General features: G+C 46.4%; 1 protein-coding gene across 6 annotated transcripts in view; it reads right to left on the bottom strand.

Moving 5' to 3' along the window:
• The window catches only part of znf608 (zinc finger protein 608), a 121,827-nt gene that overhangs the window by 71,256 nt on the left and 35,981 nt on the right, over nucleotides 1–14,590 (bottom strand). For all 6 annotated transcript variants that reach the window (XM_072516557.1, XM_072516559.1, XM_072516556.1 and 3 more), the window contains one exon: nucleotides 12,637–12,889. In XM_072516557.1, coding sequence (XP_072372658.1) covers nucleotides 12,637–12,889 — 253 coding nt within the window. The remainder of the gene's footprint in view (nucleotides 1–12,636; nucleotides 12,890–14,590) is intronic.

Below are 14,590 nucleotides of genomic sequence, written 5' to 3'. Positions count from 1 at the left end.
ATCTCTTCTGCACCCTCTCTAAAGCCTCCACATCCTTCTGGTCGTGTGGCGACCAGAATTGAACACTATACTCCAAGTGTGGCCTAACTAAGGTTCTATACAGCTGCAACATGACTTGCCAATTCTTATACTCAATGACCCGGCCAATGCAGGCAAGCATGCCGTATGCCTTCTTGACTACCTTCTCCACCTGTGTTGCCCCTTTCAGTGACCTGTGGACCTGTACACCTAGATCTCTCTGACTTTCAATACTCTTGAGGGTTCTACCATTCACTGTATATTCCCTACCTGTATTGGACCCTCCAAAATGCATTACCTCACATTTGTCCAGATTAAACTCCATCTGCCATCTCTCTGCCCAAGTCTCCAAACAATCTAAATCCTGCTGTATCCTCTGACAGTCCTCATCGCTCTCCGCAATTCCACCAACCTTTGTGTCGTCTGCAAACTTACTAATCAGACCAGTTACATTTTCCTCCAAATCATTTATATATACTACGAACAACAAAGGTCCCAGCACTGATCCCTGCAGAACACCACTAGTCACTGCCCTCCAATCAGAAAAGCACCCTTCCATTGCTACTCTCTGCCTTCTATGACCTAGCCAGTTCTGTATCCATCTTGCCAGCTCACCCCTGATCCCGTATGACTTCACCTTTTGTACAAGTCTACCATGAGGGACCTTGTCAAAGGCCTTACTGAAGTCCATATAGACAACATCTACTGCCCTACCTGCATCAATCATCTTTGTGACATCTTCGAAAAACTCTATCAAGTTACTGAGACACGACCTCCCCTTCACAAAACCATGCTGCCTCTCGCTAATACGTCCATTTGCTTCCAAATGGGAGTAGATCCTGTCTCGAAGAATTTTCTCCAGTAATTTCTCTACCACTGACGTAAGGCTCACCGGCCTGTAGTTCCCTGGATTATCCTTGCTACCCTTCTTAAACAAAGGAACAACATTGGCTATTCTCCAGTCCTCCGGGACATCATCTGAAGACAGTGAGGATCCAAAGATTTCTGTCAAGGCCTCAGCAATTTCCTCTCTAGCCTCCTTCAGTATTCTGGGGTAGATCCCATCAGGCGCTGGGGATTTGTCTACCGTAATATTTTTCAAGACGCCCAACATCTCGTCTTTTTGGATCTCAATGTGACCCAGGCTATCTACACACCCTTCTCCAGACTCAACATCCACCAATTCCTTCTCTTTGGTGAATACTGATGCAAAGTATTCATTTAGTACCTCGCCCATTTCCTCTGGCTCCACACATAGATTCCCTTGCCTATCCTTCAGTGGGCCAACCCTTTCCCTAGCTACCCTCTTGCTTTTTATGTACATGTAGAAAGCCTTGGGATTTTCCTTAACCCTATTTGCCAGTTACTTTTCGGGACCCCTTCTAGCCCTCCTGACTCCTTGCTTAAGTTCCTTCCTACTTTCGTAATATTCCACACAGGCTTTGTCTGTTCCCAGCCTTCTAGCCCTGTCAAATGCCTCCTTTTTCTTTTTGACGAGGCCGACAATATCTCTCGTTATCCAAGGTTCCCAAAATTTGCCGTATTTATCCTTCTTCCGCAGAGAACAAGCGCCTAGCACTAAGTGAGTCCCAGTCAATATTGGGGAAGTTGAAGTCTCCCATAACAACAACCCTGTTGTTTTTACTTGTTTCCAAAATCTGTCTCCCTATCTGCTCCTCTATCTCCTGCTGGCTGTTGGGAGGCCTGGAGTAAACCCCCAACATTGTGACTGCACCCTTCTTATTCCTGATCTCTACCCATATAGCCTTGCTGCCCTCTGAGGTGTCCTCCCGTAGTACAGCTGTGATATTCTCCCTAACCAGTAGCGCAACTCCGCCACCCGTTTTACATCCTCCTCTATCCCGCCTGAAACATCTAAACCCTGGAATGTTTAGCTGCCAATCCTGTCCTTCCCTCAACCAGGTCTCTGTAATGGCAACAACATCATCGTTCTAAGTACTAATCCAAGCTCTAAGTTCATCTGCCTTACCCGTAATACTTCTTGCATTAAAACATATGCACTTCAGGCCACCAGACCCGCTGTTTTCAGCAACATCTCCCTGTCTGTTCTTCCTCAGAGCCATATTGGCCCTATTCCCTAGTTCTCCCTCAATGCTTTTACCTTCTGACCTATTGCTCCGGTACCCACCCCCCTGCCATACTAGTTTAAATCCTCCCGTGTGACACTAGCAAACCTTGCGGCCAGGATATTTATGCCTCTCCAGTTTAGATGCAACCCGTCCTTCTTATACAGGTCACACCTGCCCCGGAAGAGCTCCCAGTGGTCCAGATAACGGAAACCCTCCCACCTACACCAGCTGTTTAGCCACGTGTTTAGTTGCTCTATCTTCCTATTTCTAGCCTCACTGGCACGTGGCACAGGGAGTAATCCCGAGATTACAACCTTAGAGGTCCTGTCTTTTAACTTTCTGCCTAGCTCCCTGAACTCCTGCTGCAGGACCTCATGCCCCTTCCTGCCTGTACATACCAATATGTACAACGACCTCTGTCTATTTGCCCTCCCCCTTCAGGATGCCCGCTACGTGTACTGAGACATCCTGGACCATGGCACCAGGGAGGCAACATACCATCCGGGAGTCTCTTTCACGTCCACAGAAGCGCCTATCTGTGCCCCTGACTATAGAGCCCCCTATGACTATTGCTCTTCTGCGCTTTCACCCTCCCTGCTGAACATCAGAGCCAGCCGTGGTACCACTGCTCTGGCTGCTGCTGTTTTCCCGACAGGCTATCCCCCCCCGACAGTCTCCAAAGGGGTATACCTGTTCGAGAGGGGGACAACCACAGCGAATTCCTGAACTGACTGCCTGCCCCTTCTGGTGGTCACCCATTTCTCTGCCTGCACCTTGGGTGTGACCACATTTATATAACTGCTATCTATGACGCTTTCCACCACCTGCATGCTCCTAAGTGCATCCAACTACTGCTCCAACCGAACCATGCGGTCTGTGAGGAGTTCCAGTTGGGTGCACTTTCTGCAGATGAAGCCATCCTAGGGAGGAGATTGCTGAGCCTTTGGCTTTGATCTTTAAGTCATCTTTGTCTACAGGAATAGTGCCAGAAGACTGGAGGATAGCAAATGTTGTCCCCTTGTTCAAAAAGGGGAGTAGAGACAACCCCAGTAACTATAGACCAGTGAGCCTTACTTCTGTTGTGGGCAAAATCTTGGAAAGGTTTATAAGAGATAGGATGTATAATCATCTGGAAAGGAATAATTTGATTAAAGATAGTCAACACGGTTTTGTGAAGGGTAGGTCGTGCCTCACAAACCTTATTGAGTTCTTTGAGAAGGTGACCAAACAGGTGGATGAGGGTAAAGCAGTTGATGTGGTGTATATGGATTTCAGTAAAGCGTTTGATAAGGTTCCCGACGGTAGGCTACTGCAGAAAATACGGAAGCATGGGATTCAGGGTGATTTAGCTGTTTGGATCAGAAATTGGCTAGCTGGAAGAAGTAAAGGGTGGTGGTTGATGAGAAATGTTCAGACTGGAGTCCAGTTTCTAGTGGTGTACCACAAGGATCTGTTTTGGGGCCACTGCTGTTTGTCATTTTTATAAATGACCTGGAGGAGGGCGTAGAAGGATGGGTGAGTAAATTTGCAGATGACACTGAAGTCGGTGGAGTTGTGGACAGTGCGGAAGGATGTTACAAGTTACAGAGGGACATAGATAAGCTGCAGTGCTGGGCTGAGAGGTGGCAAATGGAGTTTAATGCAGAAAAGTGTGAGGTGATTCATTTTGGAAGGAATAACAGGAAGACAGAGTACTGGGCTGATGGTAGGATTCTTGGCAGTGTGGATGAGCAGAGAGATCTCGGTGTCCATGTACATAGACCCCTGAAAGTTGCCACCCAGGTTGAGAGGGTTGTTAAGAAGGCGTACGGTGTGTTAGCTTTTATTGGTAGAGGGATTGAGTTTCGGAGCCATGAGGTCATGTTGCAGCTGTACACAACTCTGTTGCGTCCGCATTTGGAGTATTGCGTGCAATTCTGGTCGCCGCATTATAGGAAGGATGTGGCAGCATTGGAAAGGGTGCAGAGGAGATTTAACAGGATGTTGCCTGGTATGGAGGGAAGATCTTATGAGGAAAGACTGAGGGACTTGAGGCTGTTTTCGTTAGAGAGAAGAAGGTTAAGAGGTGACTTAATTGAGGCATACAAGATGATCAGAGGATTGGATAGGGTGGACAGTGAGAGCCTTTTTCCTCGGATGGTGATGTCTAGCACGAGGGGGACATAGCTTTAAATTGAGGGGAGATAGGTATAGGACAAATGTCAGAGGTAGGTTCTTTACTCACAGAGAAGTAAGGGTGTGGAATGCCCTGCCTGCAACAGTAGTGGACTCGCCAACACTAAGGGCATTCAAATGGTCATTGGATAGACATATGGACGATAAGGGAATAGTGTAGATGGGCTTTAGAGTGGTTTCACAAGTCGGCGCAACATCGAGGGCCAAAGGGCCTGTACTGCGCTGTAATGTTCTATGTTCTATCCGGGATGCTGGAAGCCTCCCGGACCTGCCACATCTCACAGTCAGAGCACTGCACCCCTCTAATTGGCATTGCGTTAATTAATTAGTAAATTAAATTTTAAAAATTATTTTTAAAAAGTTAATGTTAATAGCACAAATTCAGTTTCCAAACTTGTTAATAAATCTAGAGTATCCAATTTTTAAAATCCCAATTAAGGGTGAATTCTGTGTGGGCAATCCAGCTACGCTGCACATCTTTGGGTTTGGGGGTGAGACCCACCCGGACACCGGAAGAATGTGCAAACTCCACACGGACAGTGGTCTGATCAGTTTCCAAACTGAGGGTCAGAATTTATATTTCAAAAATGTTAAATATAATTAGAAAGCGACACTCAAAAACATCACACTGTGACATTGGAGAGTTCTGTTCTTTACCTGGAGTAGAAATACCAACTTGCCTTGTGGCAAAACAGCCAGTCAACATTTTCCTTCTGAAAGAAAGCTGGTAAATGGCTCTGGAGTCTTTCAGTGACTATGTTGTCATTTTCTAACTGGCCTTCCCCAGGCAGAGGCCATTAACTGCCTGTTATTTTATCTACATTTCAAAGCAAATTTAGCCAGTCTTCCCAGGAGGGTTTCTCGCATCTGTAAAGACGCAGGCTCCAAGTGAGTTTTTTTTTTGTTGCTACGTTATAAAGTCACCAGCTTTTCAGCTTTTGACCCCCCACCTTTTGACACCTTCACTTCCTGTGCCATCAGCACAACCAAAGATTTTCCTACACTGCTGCTGTTTGAGGCTAGAATAATATCATGGTATTTGTAAAGCAATTCAGATATCTGTCATAAATTATTCAAGACAGTTTCTGTTTATTCACCTTAGCATGGAGAAACCCTGAGCTGTAATTTCAGTAGCACAATTCCCCCTCTATCTACTAACCTATTCTGTACCCACACACCATTCTTCACAACAGACTAACAGTTTCATCTTTCATCATTTAACACCTTCAATTTGGCAATTTAATTTTTCAGCTTTGTGATTCTGAATCTTTTTTTACTGGCTAACCTACTCAAGCCTGCCATCAGATCCCCTCCCCCCAACTAGTCGGCCTCATTATCCCACTCTGCAGCACACCCAGGGGCTTGCAGCTTGAGATGGTCACACTGCGCCATCTCTCTCTATTTCACCCCCCCCCCCCCACCCCACCCCGCCCCTCCTCCTTTGTTCGTTTAATGTTTGTTTAAAGATGAAATAATTTTGTGTATGTACAAGAAGCACAAGGGACCGACCTTGCGTCAAGGTTCTGTGTCTGGTAGGAGGCAACTAGTGTGGGCTGGTTACATATTTCATACAAATCCAGATGATGCTGTTCGCAATCCACCCAACCAGTCATGTCTGGGCGTCAGCACCAAGCTGCAGGAACTCTTGTTTGTAGGCTACATTTAAACCTTGTAGAGTATTCCGGGCCCCGCTGAACACGAAAGCATTTTTAGTCTATTGAATTTTGTGTTAGGAAAATTGAATATGTTAATTCAGTGCAAGAGACTGTGACATCCCTGACACTGCAGGGGAAATTCAACCTTCTCCCTTCCTGAATTAACAATTCAAATCTTTTTCTAATGTTTTACATTTGTCTTTAGCAAACAGCTTAAATGTCATTAACAAAATGATATATATTAAAAAGCACTATTATTTTATTACAGTTTAAAATAGCTGTACAGACAGTAACGCATACATTAGCTTCTAGTTTCACGAATACATTGAAGCTCCCTGCTTCAGCTGAATTAAATCCATTAATGTCGATTGCAAATCTTAGCTGAGTATGGAAGATTCTTTGCTGTGTTTCGGGCTGCAGATATCTACACAAATATTCACATCACTTCTACAGTATACAAAGCCTGTAGCCTGACCTTTCTTCTTTATTTAAGAAAGATGCTTTTGAAAATCTTGCCTCTCCTCTCCATTCACACTAGATAATCACAACCAGAAGACGGTCTGACAGTTTATGTAATGGTCTCTCCTGGGGCAATTTGTCAGGCCAGGTATTAGCCATCTTCTGGAGCTTAGTAGCCCATTTGTTTCCTTTTTGCTATGTGCAAATGGTTTAACAGAGAGCTGGAAAAAGAATTGCCATTCATTCAGTTTGACAGTCGTGCTGTTTCTACATGTCCATTGTACTGGTTCTCTTAGCAATTCAAGCCTTAGGCAATAACCCCATCCAACCTTCTAATTATTACTCCTGATGATTGGAACTTTCACATAATAATAAGCTCTGCTTCACTAGTATTAGTAAAGAACTGGTCATCTTTTCACTAAGAATGTAAGACTTATTTGTTTTCTACTGCTAACAGGCTAAGACTTGGCACCCTTCCCTCCCTATACTAAACTTTTTCATTTGTAAGCAAAATACCCAAGATCTATGTTCCTATGTTCCCAACACAAAAGAGACAGAATGGCCATTGGCAAACAATCAAGATGGTTAGCAGTATCTCGACCAATCACACCGAAGCACTCCATTCTATTTCAAAAGATAGAAAGAGAAAAATCACAACAGTACTACAGAAATTTGCACCAATTTCTTAACAACAGTCTTACATATGATTTCTTTTTACCATTACCCCCTGACCCATTTTCCACAATAAAAACAAAGCTTGTTTTGCATCTGAATCCAAAGTATTTCTTTTTATACATTTCCTCCACTATTTCTAATTGAAGGACAGCAGAAAAGACCTTGCAACGCTTAATTAGCCCAGTATGTAATTTAATCCTTTGATGAACATGGTGAGCATATTCTTGATTATTACTGTTCGTCCACTAAGCTACTAATTTACATGATTCAATTATATCTTCTGTTTGTTACCATTTGGTCAGCAAGGGAGGGGACTCATCTTTTATATGTAATTTTACAGATTTGGACAAAGGATTATTACTTCACCGATATTTGAAGGAAAAAATCTTCAGAAACAGGCGAAAAATGTAAAAGAACAAATGTCTACAGTAGTAAACAGGAATCTCTTTCTCAACTGTTAATTCTGATCAAACATAAAATATTCAGTGGGTCAAAAGGGTATTTGATTCACCATGAATAACTCTATTAAGGTCACCACAGGCTCTCTTATTGCACCACAAACAGCCACACATTCTGGTGCTGGAAGGCAATCGTTTCAAGGAATCTAGTTATTCTGAGCACACTACACCACATTTTGTATTGAATTTAGAAAATCCCCCAGCTATTTTTAGCATTCGTCATTGACCATTTAAAAAGACAGTTTCTTTTTTTTAGTTAACCCGAAGAATGAATGCTGTAAACAATCAAAACTAAACCAGAGCTATTAACCACAAATATGTTTCAACTTTAAATTTTTACTGTTCAGGCACTAAGTCCCAACTTCCTTACTCATTATGAAAACACGACACACATGCCGTTGCACATCTGTAGTACTGATGGCTCCTTTCCCCCCAGCATTACATCGCATTGACATTCACTGATGATGAAAACCTTGACCATTCACTTCTCCAATTTTGCATGGCATATATTGAAAAAATTAAGAGTATTTTAGGTAAAACTCATATACATAACGCTGCCCTCCATCGAATACAATGCCACAATGGAAGCAGAAAAACACTGATCAATCATGAACCCACAACCATAAATACAGAAAGGGGTGTGTGTGCAAGATTCTTCAAACAAATTGAACTTTTAACTTTCTGTGTGACCCCAGATGGTCAAATCCGCGGGGTGGGATTCTCCGTTAGCCGACGCTGAAATCGGGAAATGCGATTGGGCGGATAATCGGTTCCGACGGCGAAATCGCGGCAGCCGCCGATTTGACGCCAAATCGCAATGCTCCAGCGGCGTCAATGCGTTCCGGAACACAGGTACAGTAGACACCGTTTGCAGATCCAGGCCCAACCTGGTATTCGTCGGGGCCTCCTCAATTCTCCGGCTCCGTTGGGCCGAGCTCCTGACGGCGAGGTTCACTTGTGCTTTTCAAACTCGTGAAACCGGCGTGGCGACACTGAGGGAGAGGGAGGAGGTACGTAAAGTGTCCAACATCACCATAGTTTGCTGACAGTTCTGCCGCTGGTCGGGGGCTTCTGCCAGAGCCGAAGAGAGTAGTGGGGGGCGGCACGGAGGTGAGCTGTGGGGTCGGGGTGGACGGGGGGCCTGGAACACCATTGCCGCAGCCGGCAAGGCAGCCATGCAGCTGTGCACACAGCTAATAGCCCACTTTGAACCTAGTGCCACGGGTCATATAGGTGACCTCTGGCTCCAGTCGACCCAGCAGCTGTATGTGCGCGCTCCAGCACAACGAGTGCCATCTTTTTGGCTGGGATAAGTGTGTGTAGGGAGTGTAATGTGTATGTGCGGCTGCAGCTTGTCAGACTCCCAAGTGTCGATCACGGACCCGGCAACTCCCACAGCATTTTTCATTGGAATCGATTGTGTTCCATGCAGCACCGGTGCTAGCCCCTCAACGGTAGCGGAATCAGTTCAAGTGTGGCGCCGTTTTTTCTGTCGTAAAAGTCCACAGATTCTGTGTTGACATCAACACTTATGGCTGGATTTGACGGTCGCCGACGCCGAAATTGCGTTCAGCGATCGGCCGGAGAATCCCCGTCCACGACCGAATCGGGGGCGGTGTCGCTTTCGCAATGCTCCACCCCCTCCAAAGCTGCATATTGACGGCCTCAGGACATTTCCTGAGGCCCGCCCCCCATGCTCCGCCCCTGACCGGCCGAGTTGCCGAAGGCATCGGTCGCGTGCGGTCTCATCCGTCGGGAACTCGCGTGGCGGCTGCGGACTCAGTCCAGCACCGCCACAGTCGGGGGAGGGCTGATCCGCAGGCAGCGGGGGACTTTATCAGGGGTTGGGGGTACTGTGGGAGGGTGGTGTGGAGCGCGCAAGCCGGCCAAAGGGGGGGCACTATTTCGCGGGTTGGGTTCTCGAGCGGCCTCCGCCGTGCGCAGGCGCGGCCACAGACCCAGCAATTCTCTGGGCCTGTTTCGGCAGCTAGAGCCGGGTGCTCTACGCTGCCTTGATGCTAGCCCCCAGCATGGGGACATAGCCTCAGAATCGGAGAATCCACCCCTTAGTCTCAGAAACAGAGAATCCCTCCCAAGGTGACTCAAAACTACCAAAAATACAAGTTGAATTATAAACTTCAAGAGTTGACAGCTTTGTCTAGTTACTGCTCTTGAACAGGTTCGGGTGTTCACTTACTGCAAGCTTTGAGTGCAAAATCCGCATTTATATTGGGCCTTTGTATGGAAGTGACAGAGCCGCAAACTGAATGTAAACTAACTAAGGGGCAACAGTCAGGAAGACATTTGTGGTGCCGCTGCCACTCATATCTCTTACACAATGTAAAAACAGCTTGAGAAGGCAGCACGGTGGCACAGTGGGTTAGCCCTGCTCCCTCACAGCGCCGAGGTCCCAGATTCGATCCCGGCTCTGGGTCACTGTCCGTGTGGAGTTTGCACATTCTCCCCGTGTTTGCGTGAGTTTCGCCCCCACAACCCAAAGATATGCAGGGTAGGTGAATTTGCCATGCTAAATTGCCCCTTAATTTGAAAAAAATCAATTGGGTACTCTAAATTTAAAAAAACAGCTTGAGAAATGCACTGAGATAGATTTGGATTTGTCATATCTTTGCTCACAGCCTGCATTGGGTTAGTTGCTCTCAGCTGGGGTAGTAGATGCAGCAATTGACATCAGAACCTTAGGTTAGTGAAGAGAAATAATAATATACAGGTTTCAGAACCCAATTAATATCCAGTCAGAAAGTACACTTATAGATGTCAGGCAAAGAATTGGGCTTGGATATGATGTCCTCTAAGGTCAAAGAGCTTTCCAATACTCACAATCCTCAGATATAAGCAGCTTACTTACACACATAGAATGTGTGGGCCTGCTCCTCCTTCTAATTCATATGTTGATATGAGTTGTACCCCAGTAAAATTTAATGACTTTAAATGTTGCGAGGAAGTAAGGAAGAAAACTGGCAAGATAATTTATATTCCTGGTTATCCAATTATCACATTTTACCTCAAAGTAATTCCTTGAACTATTACATAGCATTCACTGTTCTGAAACAGTCCATTTGGACCAACTGATTCATGTTTTATACTAGCATCCTCCCAACCCTCTTCAACAACTACAAGCATTTACATAGCGCCTATACCATGGTAAAACACCCCAAAGCACCTCACAGGCGCATTATCGAACAAAATTGGACATCAAGGAAAATAAGGATATATGTCAGCTTTGAAACATACATAGAAAATAGAAGCAGGAGGAGGCCATTCGGCCCTTTGAGCCTGCTCCGCCATTCATTATGATCGTGCCTGATCATCAAGTTCAATACCCTGATTCCGCCTTCCCCCCATATCCCTTGATCCCTTTAGCCCCAAGAGCTATATCTAATTCGTTCTTGAAATTATGCAACATTTTGGCCTCAACTACTTTCTGTGGTAGTGAATTCCATAGATTCACCACTCTCTGGGTGAAGAAATTTTTCCTCACCTCAGGTTTACTCCTTATCCTCAAACTCTGACCCCTAGCTCTGGACTCCCCCACCATCAGGAACATTCTTTCTGAAACTACCCTGTCTAATCCTGTTAGAATTTTGTAAGTTTCTATGAGATCCCCTCTCACTCTTCTAACTCCAATGAATATAATTCTAACCGACTTAGTCTCTCCACATATGACAGTCCCGCTATCCCAGGAATCAGCCTGGTAAACCTTTGCTGCACTCCCTTCATAGTAAGAACATCCTTCCTCAGATAAGGTCAGCACAGTGGCACAGTGGTTCGCACTGTTGCCTCACCGCGCCAGGGACCCGAGTTCGATTCCGACTGTCTGTGTGGAGTTTGCACATTCTTCCCTGTCTGCGCGGGTTTCCTTCGGCTACGCTAGTCCAAAGATGTGCAGGTTAGGTGGATTGGATATGATAAATTGTCCCTAGGTGGTGTTACAAGCATAGAGTGGGGGATTGGGCCTAGGTTAGGGTGCTGTTTCAGGGGGTCGATGCAGACTCGATGGACCGATTGGCTTTCTTCTGCAGTGTAGGGATTCTATGGATTCTAAGGTTAAATATGGAGCGTCTCAAAAAATGTTTAGGGATGAAATTGAAGGCATGTTGCAGCAATTAAAATCAGGGATGTTGAAGAGGCTAGAATTGGAGGAGCACGGATATCTCAAAGGATGTTAGGGCGAGAGAAAGTTACAGAGGTAGGGAGGGATGAGATTGTGAAGGGATTTGAAAGCATGGATGAGAATTTTAAAATCAAGATGTTAACTGGAAACCATTGTAGGTCAACGAGCACAGCAATGGCAGTTAAACGGGATTTGCTCAGAATTAGGAAATAATTAACCATCTTTACTGTCACAAGTAGGCTTACATTAACACTGCAAGGAAGTTACTGTGAAAAACCCCTAGTCGCCACATTCCATCGCCTGTTCGGGTATATGGAGGAAGAATTCAGAATGTCCAAATTACCTAACAGCACGTCTTTCGGGACTTGTGGGCGGAAACCGGAGCACCCGGAGGAAACCCATGCAGACACGGGGCGAACATGCAGACACCGCACAGACAGTGACAAATAGGCAGCAGAGTTTTAGATGACCTTAAGTTTATGGAGGGTGGAAGATGAGTGACCAGAACAAAATGCACTAGAATAATCAGGTGGAGGGGGAACAACTAAATAGTTAGGGGTCAGCTGAGGCAGAGGTGCAATGGGTTGATGTAATTGAGTTGGAAACAGGTGGCTTTAGTGATGTGGTTCATCTCAGGGTCAAATACAACACAAAGGTGATGAACAGTCTGGTTCAGCCTCAGAGAGTTAACAGGGAGAGTGATGGAATCAATGGCTCGGGAATGTTTTTTTGCAGTGGGGACCAATGGCTTCATTTAGTCTTCCCGATATTTAGCTGGGAGGGACTTTCCACTCATCCAGTCCTGGATATTGGACAAGCTCTAACTCTATGTGTATAACCTATTCTTATCTATGTTTACCTAGCTTTCTCTTAAGTCGAAACCTTATATATGATCACAAACCGAACCTTGTTAATCAAACACTAACTCAGATTTTATTACAAGCAGAACAAATAAATGATTTAAAACCGCTTACCTTCCTCAGTTTCATGCCAGACAATCCCTTCCAGGTTTACACTAGTTCCTGGTTCACAAGGTCCAAGGCATTCCGGCTCAGTCACTACTCCAATCTCGCATGTGTTTATACCCATTGAACGAGTCCTTACTAAAAGCTGCTCAACTGGTGCAGCAATGCTAGATGAAGAGGGAAAGTAGGAAGGCAGAATCTGAGGCGGCATGCTCACAGAGATTGGTGGTGGAGGTGCAGGCACAGTGAACAAGGGATCAACCTGAAAAAAATAGAAAAATATTACCATTTGTACCTCTAAAATGACAATCTAATATGCCTAGAGTAGGTCTGCAGCATCAGCATTTTCTTTGCAGGAGGTAGGCTATATCTCAACATCTTTGCCACAGTCAAGTCATTTCCAGTACACATACAAAACAGAAAGTGTCACTCAGCCTTTATTGCCAATGAATACTCCTGTACAAACATTGGGCGGGTTTCTGCGGGAATGGGCGGGACGGGCAACTCCGACGCGAAGGAGTGGCGTGAACCACACCAGCATCGGGCCGCCCCAAAGGTGCAGAATCCTCCACACCTTCAGGGGCTAGGCCGGCGCCGGAGTGGTTTGCGCCGCGCCGGGCGGCGGGGAAGGGGCTTGGCGCCACGCCAACTGGCGCCGAAAGGCCTCCGACGGCGCGAGTTGGCGCATGCCCGGGAACGCCAGCGTGTGCTGCCGTCAATCCAGCGCATGCGCAGTGGAGTTTCATCTCCGCATCGCCCATCGCGGAGGACCACAGCGGCCGACGCGGAAGAATAGAGTGCCCCCACGGCACAGGCCCGCCCGCGGACCGGTGGGCCCCGATTGCGGGCCAGGCCACCGTGGGGGCACCTCCGGGGACAGATCCCCCCGCGCCCCCCCCCCCCCCCCCCCCCCCCCCCCCGAGGACCCCGGAGGCCGCCCACCCAGCAAGGTCCCACCGGCAAATACCTGGTGTAATATACACCGGCGGGACTGGCCGTAAACGGACAGTCACTCGGGCCATCGCGGGCCAGAGAATCGCGGGGGGGCCCTGCTAGCGGCCGCCGCCCGGAGCACGCGATTCCCTCCCCCGCCAAATCCCCAGCGCCGTAGAATTCGGCAGCCAGCGGTGGCGGGGATTCACGCCGCCCCCAGGCAATTCTCCGACCCGGCGGTGGGTCGGAGAATCCCGCCCATTTGTGTGATTTTAAACCCTCATTAATGTCATCACAAATAAACAGAGCAAATGTCAGTTAAAGATGCCTTTGGAAAGTATTGTACAATATTTAAGAATGATAGGAAACATCAGTTATGCCGAGCAGAAAGGAAGATGGTTGTGGTTGTTGGAGGGCAATTATCTCAGTCCTACCACATCATTGCAGGAATTCCTCAGACTAGTGTCCGAGGTACAACCATCCTCAGATGCTTCATCAATGACTTTCTCTCCATTATAAATGGGGATGTTCACTGATGATTGCACAACACTGAGTACCATTCAAGACTCCTCAGATACTGAAGCAGTCCATGCAAGGACATTCAGCAAAGTTTGGGCTTATCAATGGCAAGTCGGGGCAGCACAGTGGCACATTGGTTAGCACTGCTGTCTCACGGCACTGAGGTCCCAGGTTCGGTCCCGGCTTTGGGTCACTGTCCATCTGGAGTTTGCACATTCTTCCTGTGTTTGCGTGGGTTTCATCCCCACAACCCAAAAGATGTGCAGGGCAGGTAGATTGGCCAAGCTAAATTGTCCCTTAATTGGAAAAATGAATTGGGTAGTCTAAATTTATTTTTTAAAATAAAAAAATAAAAATAATAAATAAATGGCAAGTCACATTCATGCCACACAAGTGCCAGGCAATGACCATCTTTAACAAGAAAGAACCTAACCATCTCGCTTGACATTCAATGGCAACACATCGCTGAATGAAATGAAATGAAAATCGCTTATTGTCACAAGTAGGCTTC

This window comes from Scyliorhinus torazame, chromosome 9, assembly GCF_047496885.1.
Source record: "Scyliorhinus torazame isolate Kashiwa2021f chromosome 9, sScyTor2.1, whole genome shotgun sequence".
Lineage (NCBI taxonomy): Eukaryota > Metazoa > Chordata > Chondrichthyes > Carcharhiniformes > Scyliorhinidae > Scyliorhinus > Scyliorhinus torazame.
The sequence above is the reverse complement of the archived record's forward strand: the minus strand, read 5'-3'. Positions and strand labels throughout refer to the sequence as shown.